The sequence below is a fragment of the Schistosoma haematobium genome, chromosome 4 (assembly GCF_000699445.3).
Source record: "Schistosoma haematobium chromosome 4, whole genome shotgun sequence".
Taxonomy (NCBI): domain Eukaryota; kingdom Metazoa; phylum Platyhelminthes; class Trematoda; order Strigeidida; family Schistosomatidae; genus Schistosoma; species Schistosoma haematobium.
The window spans coordinates 41,581,820-41,596,447 of record NC_067199.1 but is presented as its reverse complement, the minus strand read 5'-3'; the positions used below and the strand labels follow the sequence as shown (position 1 = coordinate 41,596,447).

Genomic DNA, 14,628 nt, shown 5'->3' with positions numbered 1-14,628 from the left:
ATATATGCAAGTTTCATTGGATGCTCCGTTGAGTACATAGAAACACAATATTTCCGTTTACAAGGTTCTCCCAGTTAATATGAATTTATTCTTCCTACCGTTAAGTATCTGTTGGAGTCAATAGATATCATGGCCTGTTCGGCTAGGGGGGTCGAATGTTTATCCGAAAGGTACACCAAAATAATCGACGATGCTATTAGTAGATATGCTGAATTGTCTCCAGATATACAAAGTAAGCTAGAATGTCGTTCACGTTAGTATTTGCTGCAATATGCGGTTATTAACTCAAAAGAGGCAGAAGAAGTTATAAATGGTTCTTGATTGTGCAGCAAAATTTTGATTGAATAGCGGTAAATTTATGGTCCGAGAGCTAAATTGTATTATGGATTTCACTAGGAAGTGATAGTGTGGTGCATACTACTTATGTCGACAGACATAATTAGTATGTAATACCAATCGAAATGGGAAACCTGGCAGCAGAAAGCTAAGGAGATTTAGTTGAGGAAAATAGAAAGAAATTATCAGGTGGAAGAATCAAACAGAAAGTGAAGGACAGTTGGCGGAAGATTTACAAATGAAGTATTTAATGAGTGGTTATCATATTTTAAAGTCCGCCTGGAGTCCCTCCGGGGGCTACTGCTCGTCCCAAGCCCGGATAAAGGAGGTGGTTGGGTGTGAGGTTACAGAATCCACCACGTAGAAAACTAACACGCCAAAAAACACTAACCAGGAAAAAATATTCATTTAGAAAAACTATGACGCCTCATGATAAAAGTCGAGTTCCTTCGGAAGTTACAAAGCCGATGCGCCTTCTGACAACCAGAGCAACCATTTATTTAAGTACATGGAATGTTCGTACAATGTGGGACACCGGGAGAGTCAGCCAAGTTGTTGCAGAAATGAAAAGATACAACATGAAGGTGATTGGAATCAGTGAAACACATTGGACGCAGGTTGGAAAACAACGACTAGCTTCAGGGGAGCCCCTGTTATACTCCGGTCATGAAGAAGAAAACGCCCCACATACATAAGGCGTTGCACTGACGCTATCCAAACAAGCACAAAATGCACTTATAGGATGGGAATCTCATGGACCAAGGATCATCAAAGCCTCCTTCAAAACAAAGAAAGAGGGTATCTCAATGAACGTTATCCAGTGAAGACGTTAAAGACCAATTCTGCGATAGGCCGCGGTTAATCGTTGAGAAATTCTCAACAAAGATTCGACCATTTTGATGGGAAATTTCAATGCCAAGGTTGGAATGAACAACACTGAATATGAAGTTATCATGGGAAGACATCGACTGAGAGAAGCGAACAAAAATGCTGAGAGATTTGCAAACCTATGTGCTTTCAATAAACTGGTCATAGGCGGCACTATATTCCCACATAAACACATACACAAAACCACATGGACTCCACCGGATCACACTACACAAAACCAAATCGACCATATTTGCATCAGGAAAACGTTCAGGAGGATTATAGAGGACGTGCGAACCAAGAGAGGAGCTGATATAGCCTCATATCATCACTTGCTGGTCGCCAAGATGATATTGAAACTCAAGAAGCACCGGACAATGGGGCGGACAACAGCACAAAGGTTTAATATGGCCTTTCTTCAGGATACTGACAAACTCAACAAATTCAAGATAGTCCTCAGCAATAGATTCCAGGCCTTTCATGATCTACTCAACGGAGAAGGAACTACTAGGGAGAGCAACTTCAACATGTCATGAAGTTGTGGGTCACAAGGAATGGATCATTGTTGATACACTGGATAAGATTCAAGAAAGGAGGAACAAGAAAGCAGCAATCAATACCAGTCGAACAAGAGCAGAAAAAGCCAAGGCACAAGCTGAATACACAGAAGTAAACAAACAATTGAAGAGGAGCACCACAAACGACAAACGTAAATATGTGGAAGATCTGACAACGACGGTGGAAAAGGCTGCAAGACAAGGAAACATGAGACAACTGTATGACACGACAAAGAAACTCTCTGGAAATTACCGTAAACCAGAACTACCAGTGAAAAGCAAGGAAGGCAAGGTAATCACCAACATTGGAGAACAGCAAAACAGGTGGGTAGAACACATCAAAGAACTTTTGAATCGACTAGCTCCACTGAACCCATCCAACATCGAAGTAGCACCCACGGACCTCCCAACCAATGTTGGCCCACCAACAATTGAAGAAATCAGCATGGCCATCAGGTAAATCAAGAGTGGCAAAGCAGCAGGAGCAGACAACATTCCAGCAGAGGCACTGAAAGCAGACGTAGTGGTAACTGCAATGATACTCCACATTCTCTTCAGCAAGACTTGGAATGAGGAACAATACCAACAGACTAGAAAGAAGGACTTCTGATAAATTTACCGAAGAAAGGCGATCTCAGCAACTGTGATAACTACAGGGGCATCACTCTTCTCTCAATACCGGGAAAAGTCTTCAAAAGGGTATTGTTAAACAGGATGAAGGACTGCGTAGACGCCCAACTTCGAGACCAACAGGCTGGATTCCGTAAGGATAGATCGTGTACAGACCACATCGCAACTCTATGGATCATGGTGGAACGCCCACAGATGCCCTGGTATGGCAGTGAGCGGACTGGGTCCGCCCTCCCTCTCAAAATACTCTCACACAGTCACACGCATACAGCCTCTGCCAGGGAAGTACTACTCACTGATTTCTCGTGGCGGGGGTGTTGTTTACCAAAATGAGAGGACGAAAAGCGAATGTCCGGCGCTTTAACCGGATCCCAAACCAATGCTGCACGTAGACTCTAGTATCCTGCGGGAACAAATAGCGTATGAACCAATTTTCAGCCACCGGCTGCTATAGTAGTGCATCTCCTCACGATGCTACACTGCCTTGTGGGTTAGACATTTAGGTCCAAGGCTCGGGGAGTGGCTCCCTAAGATAACCACCTGCTTCGGTTCGGGCACCCGGGCAGTATCACAGCCCACACGCAAATGATGAACTGTCTATATTTATGAAAACTACATTTCGCGCTTTGAATAATAATCAAATGATTCAAATAGTTATCATTACTATTACTGTTATTATTATTACTACTATTAATATTTACTACGACATTATTCACCCTCTTTTATTCCTACTCTGTCTATACTTATTTTTTCGACTTATACAGCAGCAAATACTTGATGGAAATTCGACACTATCTAAACGTTCTCGAGTCATTGTCCGGTTGAAAATTACGTGTTACCACCGAATATGAGTACTGAAACAGTTTTTCTGAAACTACGTGCACCATTTCAAACTGGCTGCTTTCAACGTTCGCACACTTATGCAGGTCGGACAACAGATAGGGCTGGCTATGTCTTTAGAAAGTCTTAATATTGATGTTTGATGTCTATTCGATACCCGTATTCAAGACTTTGGCGAAGTACTACAAATTCGATCTCCATCTGTCGCTTTAAAAGGCTTGTTTTACATGCGCTTATCCAGAGATCCTGTGGCATCTTCGTCTGGTCTCGTTGGCATTGGCGTCCCACTAAGCGCTAGAGCTGAGGGAGAACTAATCGATTGGATCCCCATTAACAGTCGGTTATGTGTTGTTAGATTAGAAAGTTCCATCAAAGTGAGAAATCGGCGTGAGAAACGATGTCTTTCTGTCATCTCCGCGTTCGCCCCGACAGATTGCAGCCCGGATGCAATCAAGGGTGAGTTCTACCACCAATCGTCTGTTCTTCTCCAGAAAGTGCGTTCGACAGATATTGTGGTACTAGCCGGAGACTTGAATGCTCAGATCGGGCGTCTAGGCACAGAAGAGAGTCGTTTAGGTGGCCGATGGGGACTCGTTGGTCGCAGGTCAGATAACGGGGACCGTCTACTGCGACTTTGCACAGACCACAACCTGTTTCTGGCTAGCACTAACCTTCGGCACAGTCATCACCGAGAGGCAGTTCGACTGGCCTGCTGCTCCGGCAACATCGATGACTCACCTCCGGCTCTTTATAAAGATGGTGGTGACTTTCTGACTAAGGAACTGACGACGTTGTTTACAAAAGTTTGGGAACTAGAGAGTGTACCAACGTCATGGAATGAGTCGATAATTGTCCCTGTCTTTAAAAAGGGTTCACATCGTTTCTGTAACAACTATCGGGAGATAAGTCTACTTCCGATTGCGTCCAAGCTATTGGCTTCCGTCATACTTCGTAGGTTGTTCAAAACCCGAGAAAGATTGACTCGCGAGGAGCAGGCTGGGTTTCGTTCTGGTCAAGGATGTATTGATCATATCTTCACCCTCCACCAAATGTTAGAACACCGTCATACTTATCAAAGGCCAACAATCGTAGTGTTTCTTGACATCAGGGCTGCCTTCGATTCGTTGGACGGGACTGTTCTCTCCGATTGTCTATTGAAGGGTGTGCCTGAGAAGTTTATTAACATCCTAAAAGCCCTATATAAAAACACCTCAGGTAGAGTGAGGGCATAAAACCACCTTTCTCCATTGTTCCATTCAAGCAGTGGGGTTAGACAGGGTTGCCCAATCTCACCATTCCTCTTCAACTTTGCCATCGACGACATTCTGGAAACAGCTCTGATGGATGTAAGTAATGGTGGTGTGGATCTGTTGCCTGGAGAAAGACTTCTCGACCTTGAGTATGCGGATGATATTGTCTTACTGTGCGATAATGCCCAAGCCATGAAATCCGCACTTAATCAGTTGGCAATCTTTGTTCGTAGGTATGGTATGTACTTTGCACCTTCGAAGTGCAAAGTACTTCTACAAGACTGGCAGGATTCTGATCCTGTACTCACTCTGGATGGTGAGCAGATAGAAGTAGTCGAGAAGTTCGTGTATCTGGGTAGCTGCATAAGTGCTGATTGTTGCGTGAGGGACGAGATTAATTCATGTAAAAGGTCGGATCTACAACACGTCGGTGAGAGCAGTTTAGCTCTATGTTTGTGAAACCTGACCTCTCTGAGTTGAGGATTGTTATATCTTGAGTGTTTATTTCTTGATATACCGCGTGCAGCAGAGCACTAGAACGCCAGAATCCTTCCAAGTCGCAATAAGAAGACAGAAAACTGATGAAAGGAATACTATTCCAAACAGTGTCAATCATAGTACAAAATTGTCAGGTATTTATAGTTTTTGTGAGAACGAAATCATCATTAGAGTCCTCCAATCCGCATACAGGGGGTTATTCGCATTATCCAATCGGGAAACTACACGTATGAATTCTAGAGTATTCTTCCGAAAGGTGATTGGTAGGAACGTCTTCGGCTCCTTCTGAGCCTCTTACAGCTTCCTCGAGTTCATCGGTGGTCCGTCGTCATAAGGATGTTAGACGACTCTCTGTGTTTGGTCACCGATGTCTGAGGCTTGCCAACATCCAGTGGTGACACCATGTCAGACAGGTCGGTTGAAGAGCGATAAGATTAAAAGCAGCAAACCCAAGGTCCGAAAGCGAAGTCGTACTGCTGACTGTACGGAGGTGTGACAGCAGTATGGTGTTTCCTTCAGACAACCAGCATGACAGCGATGCTGCCTTCCCGCAAGAAGGGGTGGGGTTAGAAAAGATCGACCCTAAAACGCACACCTCGCCTTATCCCACGGATATCCGTCTCCGGCGGTAAGGTCCCAAAGAGTACGGAGCTAACACAAAAATTACCCATACAAAGGTCGTGTGTGACCGACCTCAAGCAGTTGTCCCTTGGGCACTGTGGTCACGCCCTCATGTCACTAAGACCACCTCTAATCCAATTTCCTTTTCAGGTACCTCCAGAAGAACACTTCCACGGTGTGGGCAACCGGGAAGTGATAACGGCCCTCATACCTCTAACAGCATTCTAGACCACTGTATTCATAATCAACCTACCTCTTCAATTCCTATTATTCCTCCTACATCGACTTTCGACGCTGTTGTTGTTGCATTTTTGTCCTTTCTGCCTACGCTCCCACCGACTGCAACTCAGATGAAGTGAAAGATAAATTTTATGTAAAGTTATCTGAACTTCTTCAGAAAGCTAAACGTTCAGATATAGTACTCGTAGGGGGTGACTCTAATGCCCAGATTGGTAGTTTAAGGTATTTAGGTGGGTGTTTTGTATTCCAGCACAACGAACAGATAATGTTGATCGTCTGCTGCAGCTATGCTCAGACAATCGTTTATTTTTAGCAAACACAAATTTTAAGCATAAGGAGAGACATCGTCTAACATGGCGACCCCCTACACCAAACCAACGATGGACTCAAATAGACCATATTGCCATCAGTCATCGTTGGAGAGGGTCGGTACAAGATTGTCGCTCATTCTGGAGTACCTGCTTGGACTCCGACCACGCCCTAATACGGGCACGCCTCTGCTTGCGCCTCACTGGACGCAAAAAGCCACATTAAAAAGACCCGTTAGAACTGAGTTGAGTAGCGAGAAAACCAAAAGTAAGTTCCAGGAACAACTAAGGTCACAATTAGGTAGTTCTGAAAACGAGGCTGACCCAGATGTTGCTTGGAAAGGCATACAATCAGCTGTGGAAACAGCAGTGACATCTATTAGTGATTTAAACCAAAGGGTTACAAAGAACCAATAAATTTCCTCAAGGTCTATTGCACTGATGGATTCTCGTAAACTCATCCCATCAGGCTCTGAACACGATGAAGAGCGTAAACAAATCAGATCTAGGTTAAACAAAAGTCTAAGGAACGACCGTGAGCAGTGATGGGTAACGAAAGCAAAAGAGATGGAAAAGGCGGCGACTATAGGGAACACAAAACAGCTTTACAGACTATTAAAAGAAACTGGAATTAATAAGTCAAGTGTAAGTGAGATTATTTCGGAAAAAGACGATACTCTCATCTGCTCCCAGTCCAGACGTTTAGAACAATGGGTGGAACATTTCAGAGAACAGTTCAACTGGCCTTTAGCTACCCTACAACTACCCTCCATTCCCAGACAGTGTGAACGGAACATTGAAGTAGGTCCCCCAACTCTTGCTGAAGTTGAGAAAGCTATAGTTAATCTGAAACGAGGAAGGGCAGCTGGTTCAGATGGATTGGCTCCAGAGGTCTTTAAGGATGGTGGTCCAATTTTAGCGATTAGGTTGACTAATATTTTAGCTAAGATCTGGGAGTTAAACGTTATACCATCTGACTGGTCGCAATCACTTATCGTCCCAATATATAAGAAAGGGTCAAAATCATCCTGTGACAACCACAGAGGGATTAGTTTAACAAATATAGTATCTAAAATACTAACCTCGATAATTATCAGACGCCTAACTAAGACTCGTGAACTGCAAACACGAGAGAACCAAGCTGGCTTTAGACCTGGTCGTGGCTGCATCGACCACATATTCACCATTCGTCAGGTTCTAGAACATAGGCATACTTATCGGCGTCCGACAATGGTGGCCTTTCTTGACTTAAAAGCAGCATTTGACTCTGTAGACCGCGAGATTCTGTGGCAGTGTCTGTCATTGAAAGGTGTACCTCAGAAGTACATAAACCTTGTAAAGGCTCTTTACTTGAACACTACTAGTCGAGTCACAGCTTATGGAAAACTGTCATCTGATTTTGCAATCCCAAGCAGTGTCTGACAAAGCAGTCCACTTTCTCCATTTTTGTTTAACTTCATCATAGACCTATTGATGGAAATAGCATTCTCGTCGACTGAATTCTCGGGTAATGATCTCCTACCAGGAGGTCCACTTATCGACTTAGAACACGCAGATGACATAGTCCTGTTTGGTGATGACGCTGATAAAATGCAGTCTTTTGATAGCACTGAGCAACAATGCCAGGATGTTCGGGATGCGTTTCTCCCCCTCTAAATGCAAGTTGTTGCTCCAGGACTGACCTGCGTCAACACCTGGACTACTGATTGGGAGTGAAGTAGTTGAACGCGTCGACAACTTCACTTATCTTGGAAGTCTGGTCACCTTAATGGGTTGGTGTCTGACGAAATCTCAGCACGGATTCAGAAAGCTCGTTTGAATTTTGCCAACCTACTTGACCTATGGCGAAGGTGAGATATTTGTCTATCAATAAAAGGACGAGTATACTGTATGGAAGTTCGTTCTGTTCTACTTTACGACTGCGAGACGTGGCTATTAAGAGTAGAAGATACTCTTAAGCTATTAGTATTTGACCGCAGATGCCTCAGAAATATTGCTGGCGTCTGCTGGGATCACCTGGTAAGTAATAGTGAGGTTAAACATAGGGTATTAGGGAATGATGGTAAATCAGTCGATGAGGTTGTGAATATTCATCAACTGAGATGGTTGGGCCACGTGTTACGTATGACTGAACACCGATTACCACGGCGCGTAATGCTAACTAGTGTTGGGGATGGTTGGAAAAAAGTTAGGGGTGGCTAAACCAAAACGTGACATCAGTACTTGAAGTCACTAACTTCTAGTCTTAGCCATATTGGTAGATGCAGACTACTTGGTTGGGGTCCGCGTGACTTTCGTAACCAATGGCTGGAGACTCTTGGTGACATGGCTCAGAATCGATCACAATGGCGTAGGTGTATACACTCCCTGTCTTTCCTTAAACTAAGAGATTAAAATCACTTCATATCTTTCCTTCTACTAACTAATTCTTCCTTCCTATACTATATCCTTATATGCAATCTTTCTCCTATATATTACCACCTTTGACCTAACCACTCCTATGAATCCGGTGTTCATCTTGCTGTGTTAATGAGGTATGGCAACTTGGACCGATGCACATATGTGCCTGGTCCTACGTTGTAGCTGACTGACTGAATGAATGAATGCAGAGGTTCGGTATCGTGTGTTCGGGCACAGAGACGATAATGCAATCGGTGTCACCATCTTGAAACATCGACTTCGGTGGCTTAGACATGTTCTACGAATGTCGTCCCTGGGAATTCCACGTCGTACATTATTTGCCGACTCTGAGACTGGCTGGAAAAAGCGGAGAGATGGTCAGTATATGACATGGTGTCGTGGTATGAAAGAAAGCTGCAAAGGGCTGGCTTGTGTTGGTCCTTCACGACTCCCTAGCTGGGGTCCGAGAAATGGTGCAACACAGTGACTAGAGATGTTATCAGATATGGCTCAGAATAGAAGCCAGTGGCGATCCTGCTGTAACCTTCTTTTACTTGTTTCATAAAACGTGACCGTAACTTCTTTAACTGAAAGAATTCTTTCTGGTTGTACCTTTCTGTTTCTACCATTATTATTTCACTACCATACAGTAATTTGTGGTCGTTATTGTCCTTTTTTACACGCACATTACATTCTTTATCTCTTCCCATTCTCATTATTATTGTATGGCGCATATGTGTCTGGTGCCCACTTGTAACAATATTTGTGTTGAAATAAAATGTGGTTCCCCCCGTAAAGAATTTCCAAAAATGATATTCGGATACCAGTTTACGCTATTAACTGACCATAAACCATTGCTGACCGTATTTGAGTAAGAGAAGTGGACTCCTGTCTACATAGTTACAGACTGCAACGGTGAAAACCACGCTCACGGGTTACAATTTCAAGATTAAGTACCAGCCTTCTATTCATTTTCGACAACAGATACTACTCTGTCAAGACTGACTGGTTCACAAACGAAACATGAAGATGCTCTCGTAGCAGCAATTGAACCTGAAACAGCTCGTCTAGAGTTGAATGACGCAGTTGATGGACAATGAGTTATTTTCGAAATTATAAGAGAAACCACGGAAGATGACAAGATGTTGATAGAAGTTAGGAATCATCTCACCAAACGGCCTAACCATTGTTCTTAAGGAGAACTGCTACAGTACTTGCGTCGGTGTGAATCGTTTATGATCGTCTATTCCTGTATTATGTTTCGTGTAGCAGAATCGTTGTTCAAAAAACATTACACCAGAATGTTCTGAAATTATTCCACAGCGGTCATGCCAGCATCTACGACGTGAAACCTTTGGTATAGAGCTATGTTTACTGGGCTTCAATAAACCAGAATATCAAAAATGCATGCCGAAATTGTCCATCGTGCCTCCAAGCACCAAGAAATCGAAAGAAAAATGAACCACAACAACGGCCAAAGCCGAAAAGACCCTGGGAGAGGCTGCACACAGATTTTGCTGGCCCAGTACAAAGGAAAATGTTTTAAATCATTGTCGATCTATTCATAACACGGCCGGAAATATATATTATGTCAAATTGTATAACCAATGAAAAGGCCGGCTAGTTATCGGATTTGTTTCGCTGTTTCGGAGTAGCAGAGATCTTAGCGGCCGATAATCGTTAACAATTCATTTCAGAGTCATTCAAGCATTTCTATGGCATGAACGGAATAACGCGCCTACGTTCACCACCTTTCACCTTCACTAGAACGGACAAATAGAAATTTTTGACGACACATTTAACCGACCATTACTAAAAAAGAGACGAAGGGACACGTCAGGTAATCACAAAGTTCTTAACAAATTATAGAACTAGTCCAAACCACACTGTCCCAGATGGAAAGTGCACTGTCAAAGTCATGTTTGGAAGAAGTGTTTCGACTATTTTCAACGCCACGTTGCTACCTAAAATAATAGATGGCCACAAAATTAGAATATTTTAAGTTTCAATGTGGGGGAATAAAGTGGTTGTCAAACCATACCTTGGAAAAATTCGATTGGAACCTGAAATTATTAAAAAAAATACCTGGAAAAGTTATGTCCAAAGTGCGTGGGGGCGTTTAGAATGTGGACCGGATATGTAAACCAAATCCGTGAAGATAAAGGGACAATAAACACGGAAGGTGAACCTACCACTGGAGATAATTACAGATATTCCAATGACGGAAACCCTCAACAACGCCATAAAGAACAAAAGTAGGAAGGGTTGGATATATATATATATATATAGAGAGAGAGAGAGAGAGATTACCTCTTTATTTGTGTTTAATTCATTTAATTTATCTCGTAATTCCAAGTTTAATAGTAATTCCCTACATTCTGCACGGGCTGTTTTCGCTTCCGATTCCGCTTGTTCTGTTCTTTCACGCCAGGTTTTCTCATTTATAAGTAAACTTCGATTTAAAGCACGTTCTTCTTCCAAATCCTTTTGTAAACGTTGAGCTAGTGATGTTGCCTTAAAATAGATTATTTTAGAGATATCAAATGTTTCGGGAACAATAGGTAAGTTTGTGCAATATATTTATATTAAAAAAAATTGATTGCATATCGCATGGATTGTTGGTTGCATTTTCGTGATATCTCAAAATAAGTTTATCTTTCATATTAAAATAAAAGAAACAAGTATTGATGTAATTACATAAGAATAAGCTTAGGGCGTGAAGTTAAAAAATAAGACCATCCAGTTTGATTTTACCATAATGTTATACCATTCAGTTTGACGATCGTAACGTACAACTTTACCAACAGGCTACAAGTACCACTGAACTTCGGACAAGATGCTAGTCATCATTTGGGTATTTACAAAACTAAATATTTAGGTTTTATTTCATACATTTTCTTTATTAAATTTGGCATGACGACTTGGGGTAACACACGTTTGTGCTAATTATAACTGGTTAAAATCTGAACAAAACAAGGGAGTTCAAAAAGTAAAGTGAAATCATTTCACTTCGAGAATTGTTATTAGTTGTAAAGTTAGAGATAATACTATGATCCAGTCAGTTACATGCAGCATACAACCTAACACATATTTGAGTTGAATGTTGCCCTCTTGAAGTTTCTTTCCGTATTATTGAGCGTTTATGGTGTCAGAAACGATATTGGAAACAGCATGAATCTGAATTACCAATGGGGTGATTAATCGAGCTCATCGTTATAAAAATATTCATCATCACACAGATTATTGGTTTTTGTGTCAGTATTAAAACATGACAACCAGTAAAATCCTTGTTAGAACTATCAATATAACTTGACCACGAATAGCATTTAAAAGACTGTGCTTTGAGTTTTGTATTTTTACCAACCCACGCACTAAAAAAACTTTTTTCACACCCTTGCTCTCCTCAAGCCTGTCGTCCAGTAATATCGATAGTTCTAAAAATGATTTTACTAGTTATCGATCTTATCTGACTCCAATTATAAACTCTCATTGATTAACTTTGTATATTTCCTGAGGTCTAAACCCCGAAAGATAATTAAGTTTACTTTCTCACGAGATTTTCAAAACCAGTAAATTTTTCAGCCGTGCTAAAGTAACTTCAATCTTTTTGTGTACCTGGTTTCGAAAATCTCGTGAGGAAGTAACGATAATTATCTCCAGTGATTTAGATTTCAGAATACATACGAAGTTAATCAATAAGCATTTATAACTCTAGCCAGATAAGATAGATTAATAGCAAACTCTCATTTTCTACCATACACGGTAGTCTTTCGCGAGAAATTTTCTACATCACCCAACACCTCCCCACTTTCAAAAAATAAGACCTCTTTTTCGGATCTACTTGCAGCTTTATAACTGGATTTCTGTGGCGTCCGGACTTTCTTGGTATTCAGCATCTATGAGTGTCTGTTGGGGTTTCTGTCATTGGAGTATTTGTAATTATATCTAGCGGAAGCCTTACTTGACTATCTACCGTGTCTAGAGTCCTTTTCTCTCTTTGTATTTGATTAATGTGTCTAATCCACATTCCGAAGGTCCCACGCACTTTGTATAAAACATTCCCTATTCTCTTCTCAATGACTCCTGGTTCCCAACGATTTTTCCCAATGTATGATTTGACGAGCATTTTATCATCGACGTTAAAACTACGAATATTCTGATTTTGTTTGCGTCTATCCATTAGTTTAGGTGGTAACATGACGCCGAATATAGTTCGGATGCTTCTCTCGAACATCGCTTCAGCAGGGTATTTCCCATCTGGGATATTTAGGTTCGTCGCGGTTCTGTAAGCTGTTTAAAATTTCGTAATTACCTAACTTGTCCCCTGTCCTTCCCCTTTCAGTAGTGCCCTTTTGAATGTGTTCACGAAGCGCTCTGCCTGGCCATTTGATTGAGGGTGATAGGGTGGAGATCGTATATGTACAATCCCATTAACGTTGCAGAAGTGCTTGAATGATTCTGCAGTGAATTGTGAGCCGTTATCGGTCACTAAAGTCTCCGGAACTGCAAAGCATCTAAACAGTTCGGATACCTTGCTGATTGTTTCACTGGCTGTGCAATTTACCATGGCGTAGATTTGTGGCCGTTTTGTGAGTGCGTCTACTATGACTAGATACATTCTTCCTCGTAGTGGACCGGCAAAATCTGCATGCAGCCTTTCCCAGGGACTATTGGGCTTTTCCCATTGTTGCGGTTTACACTTCTATGGACTTTTAGCTGCTTGCAGGCACGATGAACAATTGCGGCATCTGGTTTCGACATCTTGATCCATCGTAGGCCAGTATGCGTAGCTTTGAGCCAATGCTTTCATCATATTGATGCCAGGATGACCGCTGTGGAATTGTCTCAGAACCTTGTAGCGTAATGTTTTTGGAACAATAATTCTGTCACAAAACATAATACATGAGTCAACCATCATGAGTGAGTCCCGTCGCCGAAAATATTGTAGCATTTCTCCTTGAAAACGACTGTTCGGCCACTTGGTGAGAAGATAATCACTAACTTCTCTTAAAGTCTTATCATTTTCCGTGGCTTCTTTCATGTCCTTGAAAGTAACTGGTAAACCATCGACTGCGTTTTCCAATACTCGATGTACTTCTGTTTCTGTCTCGATTGCTGTCACCAAAGTGTCTTCTTCCTGTTTTACTTGTGAACCAACCAGTCTAGATAAAACGTCAGCTTGTCCAAAATCAGTAGTGGGCTGGTACTTGATCTTGAAGTCATAACCCAAGAGTGTAGTTCCCCAACGTTGCAGTCTGTTTGCCATGTATACAGGTATACTTTTCTTCGACCCAAAAATGGCTAGTAATGGTTTATGGTCAGTTAATAGAGTGAACTGACGTCCAAATATCATCTTGTGAAATTTCTTTACAGCGAAGATAATCGACAATGCTTCCTTCTCGATCTGACTGTAGTTACGTTCTGCTGACGTTACCGATCTAGCCGCATTTGATATCGCTTTCTCAGATCCATCTGTCATGATGTGAGAAATGATTGCTCCAATGCCGTAGTTTGAAGCGTCTGATGCTACTATGATGGGTAAGGATGGATCGTAATGGGTGAGCAGCGGACCCGAGACTAGTACTTTCTTGATTTCATCGAAAGCAGCTTGGCAAGTTGCAAACCAATTCCATTTTACATTCTTCGCCAGAAGGTTATTTAAGGGGGCACGTAATTGATGAAAGTTCGGAATAAAAGCTCCATAATGACTAACTAGTCCGAAAAAGGATCGTAGTGTGGGGACGTCCGTCGGTCTGGGTAAATAAATAAATAAATAAATTTGACTGCCTGGATATTCTCCGGGTCTGGTCTTCTGACATATTTGTCGATCATAAATCCAAGGTAGCGTACTTTTTGCATACAATAGTTACATTTCTCTGGACGAAGCCGAAGTCCATATTCGACTATTCGCGACAGCACCTAGTCGAGCTTTTTTCTAAGTCTATTCTATCTACTCCCATAATTATTATATCATCCAGATAAGCTGCAGCACCTGGAACATCCTGTAGCATATTATCCATTACTTACTGAAATATGGATGGGGCCGTCTTCACTCCAAAGGGTAGTCGATTGTGCCGGAAT

The 14,628-nt window shown here is 42.0% G+C and overlaps 1 protein-coding gene across 4 annotated transcripts in view; it reads right to left on the bottom strand.

The window, feature by feature from the left end:
• MS3_00008102 (uncharacterized protein) overlaps positions 1–14,628 on the bottom strand; it is a 30,407-nt gene that overhangs the window by 4,362 nt on the left and 11,417 nt on the right. For 3 of the 4 annotated variants that reach the window (XM_051216448.1, XM_051216446.1, XM_051216449.1), the window contains one exon: positions 10,858–11,061. The exons of the other annotated variant lie outside the window; for it this stretch is intronic. In XM_051216448.1, coding sequence (XP_051067037.1) covers positions 10,858–11,061 — 204 coding nt within the window. The remainder of the gene's footprint in view (positions 1–10,857; positions 11,062–14,628) is intronic. 4 annotated transcript variants of the gene reach the window in all.